We start from the raw sequence: 3,458 nt of genomic DNA on the forward strand, positions 1-3,458 counted from the left end.
AGCAGGAGGAAGAACCGTGAGGGGACTGCTGTACCTGGGGTCAGCAAGGTTCCATTTTTCTGGATAAAATACTTTCCAAACTCAAGGCGGCACATCTCTTTAAGTTCTGAGCGCCCCACTGGCCCCTTCCCCACAGGAATTGTTTATCCAGTGTAGGGGAAATGAACCAACACTTTCAGGTCCAAGATTTACTGCACTGGGTCTTTTGGGAAATGTGAGAAGGCCACCCACAGCCCTGCGCTTATGGGGCGCCATGTTAACGTGTTTAAGCTGAGGGTTGGGGTTCGGCAGGTGTGGCATGAACTCCCTGAAATAGGAAAAGCCTTTTAGGTATAAACTGGGCTTAACTCTGGAGTCATCCCTGTCAAAATGCCCTTCTAGGGAACCTCCAATCCATATGGCTTCTTGCAAGTTGCCACATCCTTTGTGCACAGAGTCAGGGAGGGCATAGTGGATACTGCCAGAAGTCCAACTTTTTCCTGGGCCTTCCTATCTCTCATGGGCCCCACTCCCCACACCTCTTTTTCTGTATTCTCACTCCCTTTGTCAGTCAGTCTTCTCAGAATTCTTCCTTCCCCAGTGTCCCTCCCTCACTCATGCATAGACCCTCCCTGTGAGGAACCTTTAGCCTCTCCCCAGATCCCTGCCAACTCTGTCTTTCTCCCCCTTGCTCTGGACCTCTTCTAAGCTTTTTTGTGTCCATCTCTACTCAATTTATTCAGTCTGTTTTCCTCTAAGCCCCAAGATCTCACTCTCCCTCTGTTATTCTTCACCCCCTCCCAGGCGGGTGCCTCCCTCTCTTAAGTCATCCCTCCCCCCAGGGAGCCTCTCCATTTCTGGCCCCTCCCCACCTCTTCCTAAGCAGTCATCTCCCCTTCTCCCTTCCCCCACAGTCCATCTCTAGCTCCTTCTCCTCCCCCCTCCCTAGACCAGACCAGCTAAGTCCTATTCCATTTTTAGATGACTGATTATGATGCTAGCTGAACTTACTCACAGCCGGAATATACAGCTGTTCCTTCCTTTCATGCCCCATCCACCAAACACACCCAGTCTTTTCAACATGACAAAGTCCTTACACACAGCATGTCATGTCCACATACACTTATATTTTTCAGAACAAAACAACAGTCACGCTGGCAAAGATGTTGAATTAACAGGGACCCTTAAGCTTTCAATATACACTGAAAAGCAACATTAATTTGCATGTCTACAAAGTATACATTTGTTTCCACAAATGTGGCAAGGTTTACCCAAACAGTTAGGACTTTTTCACCAAATCATAGACATAGATATGGAAATCATCATCAAACTTGATGAAATACACAGAGGGTTTGGCTTCCACTTGGTGAATGACCATGCCGATCCGTTTGGAGCCATCTTCTTTGGTATATTCCACATGTTTACCTATCAGGCCATCTACAACTCCTCCTGGCTCCCTCTCTGCTGGAGGAGACTCACTGGACTCTGGCATGATACGGAGGTCTCCTTCTTTATAATCATCTAGAAGCTGGTACATGTACAAGACAGGATCTTTCTCATAGGTAATATAAAACCAGGCTTTCATGATAGGTGCTTGGGCTAAAACCATCCCCCTCCATTCATCCTTAGAACCATGCTCACCCTCAAACATATGTTCCACAGCTTTACCAATTATGGTATTTGCAAGGTTTGCATCACTGACCTGAGATGATGCCACCCTGTCGGAAAGAATTTTAAGAGACAAAACTCTTTCATCTCTGTGAAGTTCCAGTCCATAGACACAGTCAATTCCATCATATTTCACCAGATAAAGAGAGGGATTTATAGGCACCTGATCCAGAACGGTTCCTTTCCACTGAGTGATGGGCTCATCGCCTTCCTTCCACCCGTGTGAAATTCTGCAGCCCACGATGTTCCTGCGGGGCTGGGACGAAGGTCTGCCTCTCGGCTTCTTTTGGGAGGCTTTTTTCTTCGTCATGTTTGCGGACCCAGTCGCCCGTCCGGCGGCTGCCCTGGGTTGTTGCCCTTCGGCCTCCTGTGCGTTGGGAGTCTTCATGCCTGGGGGAGGAGAGAAGACAAGAGAGAAGCATTCAATATGCCATAAGGTGAAGTTCTCCCGACAGCAACGTCTCTGTGTGCCCTGCGCCGGCGCCTAAATTTTCCCCATGAGCCTGACAGCGATGCTGGAAATCCTGGCTGCATGGCTGCAAGTGTTCTCCCTCCCAGGTTCCTTTAGGCTGCAGGGATGGGCGGCAGCGGCAACGGTGCTGGCCCGGGTTAGGAACTCCGCAGGAGGCGGCGGGCTACCTCCTCGCTCAGAGCGGACCGCCTCCACCACCCGCCGCTGGCGCCCACTCTCAATCCCCTGCAAAGCGCCTATCCCTCCACTGCCTTGACCCGCACGCACTCACTGTCTTCCCGCCCTGAACGCCCCAGCCTGCTGCCCACATGCCCACGGCCTACTCCCAATCGCTTTCCTGGCACCCAGCGTCCTCGCTTCCCCGTGCTCACCTTCAGTTTCTTGCCTGGCTCCTAACGCCACTCCCTTTTACTATTGCCCATCGCACTCTTCCACCCCAGCCTCACCCGGCGCCCGCCTCCACCCCTTATCTCCTGCAAGAGTCCACCCCATCCCCCTTCTCCATCCTGGCGCGCACCAATGGCCTTGCCCTGCCTGGCGTCCAGCGCCCCGGATCGCGGCCCTCACGTGCCCAAATCGAACACCCTGCTGTGCTGCCTCTGCCTTGAGCCTGTGGCCAAGGAGGATCAGCAGGAGACGAGCCGGGTGCCTGCAAGAGCTGGGAGGGGAGGATCCGTAGGCGAGGAGCGTGTCTAGGAGGGGGGCGGGGCAGGCGAAGAGGAAGGCGGCGGTGTCTCCTGCGCTGGGCTCGCCGGCCCTCCGCCTCCCTGTGGGCGGCAGTGGCCCCTCTGCCACACCGGTCTCCCACCAGCCGCTGCCGCCAACGCAGTCTCCTCCCTCTTTCTGTAGCGCAGCTTCCTGCCAGGAGAGAAGCCTCCCCTTCCTGCCAAATACTGCGTGCCCCCCTCAACTCTTAAGCCCACCACTGTCTTGGGCTGGGACGTGCTCCTTGTTCCCCGGCTCCGCCCCTTTCCAAAATCAGGAGCAGCTGGGCCTACAATCCCCCACTCATTGCCCCCTGCGCTCTCTGTGTTTCAGGGCCCTGTGGCTCCTTTGCTCACCTCCACCCTTTCAGTGCCCCTGCCCCATCTGCTTTCTATCTTCCAGGAATTAGTCTTTTCCTTTTTCCAGTGACTTTATGTAGTTATTCTTTGTAAATAAATCTGCCTTTCCTGTCATTTACCATGATTTGTGGTATAAAGATAGAAATGTGCTAGTGCTCAGTCTGCCATCTGGACCCAACCTCTACATACTTTTTCTGATTGGTCATTCCTGGACATTGCTTTTTAAGAATTCCCCCCCCCCCCCGTTTTCTTTTTTTTTCTTGCTTTTACTCTAT

The 3,458-nt window shown here is 52.9% G+C and overlaps 1 protein-coding gene across 2 annotated transcripts; it reads right to left on the reverse strand.

Moving 5' to 3' along the window:
* Positions 1-1,086: 1,086 nt before the first annotated feature.
* LOC131401048 (spindlin-2) lies at positions 1,087-2,964 on the reverse strand. Of its 2 annotated transcripts, none has more exons than XM_058535995.1 (2): positions 2,637-2,964; positions 1,087-2,037 (listed from the first exon to the last, which is right to left on the reverse strand). In XM_058535995.1, the coding sequence occupies exon 2, from the start codon at positions 2,033-2,035 to the stop codon at positions 1,259-1,261; it is 777 nt and encodes a 258-aa protein (XP_058391978.1). In that variant the 5' UTR covers positions 2,036-2,037; positions 2,637-2,964; the 3' UTR covers positions 1,087-1,258. The 2 variants fall into 2 exon arrangements, with proteins under 2 accessions (XP_058391978.1, XP_058391979.1); XM_058535996.1 differs by lacking the exon at positions 2,637-2,964 and adding an exon at positions 2,491-2,551.
* Between the last annotated feature and the right edge of the window lie 494 nt (positions 2,965-3,458).

Source organism: Diceros bicornis, chromosome X (genome assembly GCF_020826845.1).
Source record: "Diceros bicornis minor isolate mBicDic1 chromosome X, mDicBic1.mat.cur, whole genome shotgun sequence".
Classification (NCBI taxonomy): Eukaryota; Metazoa; Chordata; class Mammalia; order Perissodactyla; family Rhinocerotidae; genus Diceros; species Diceros bicornis.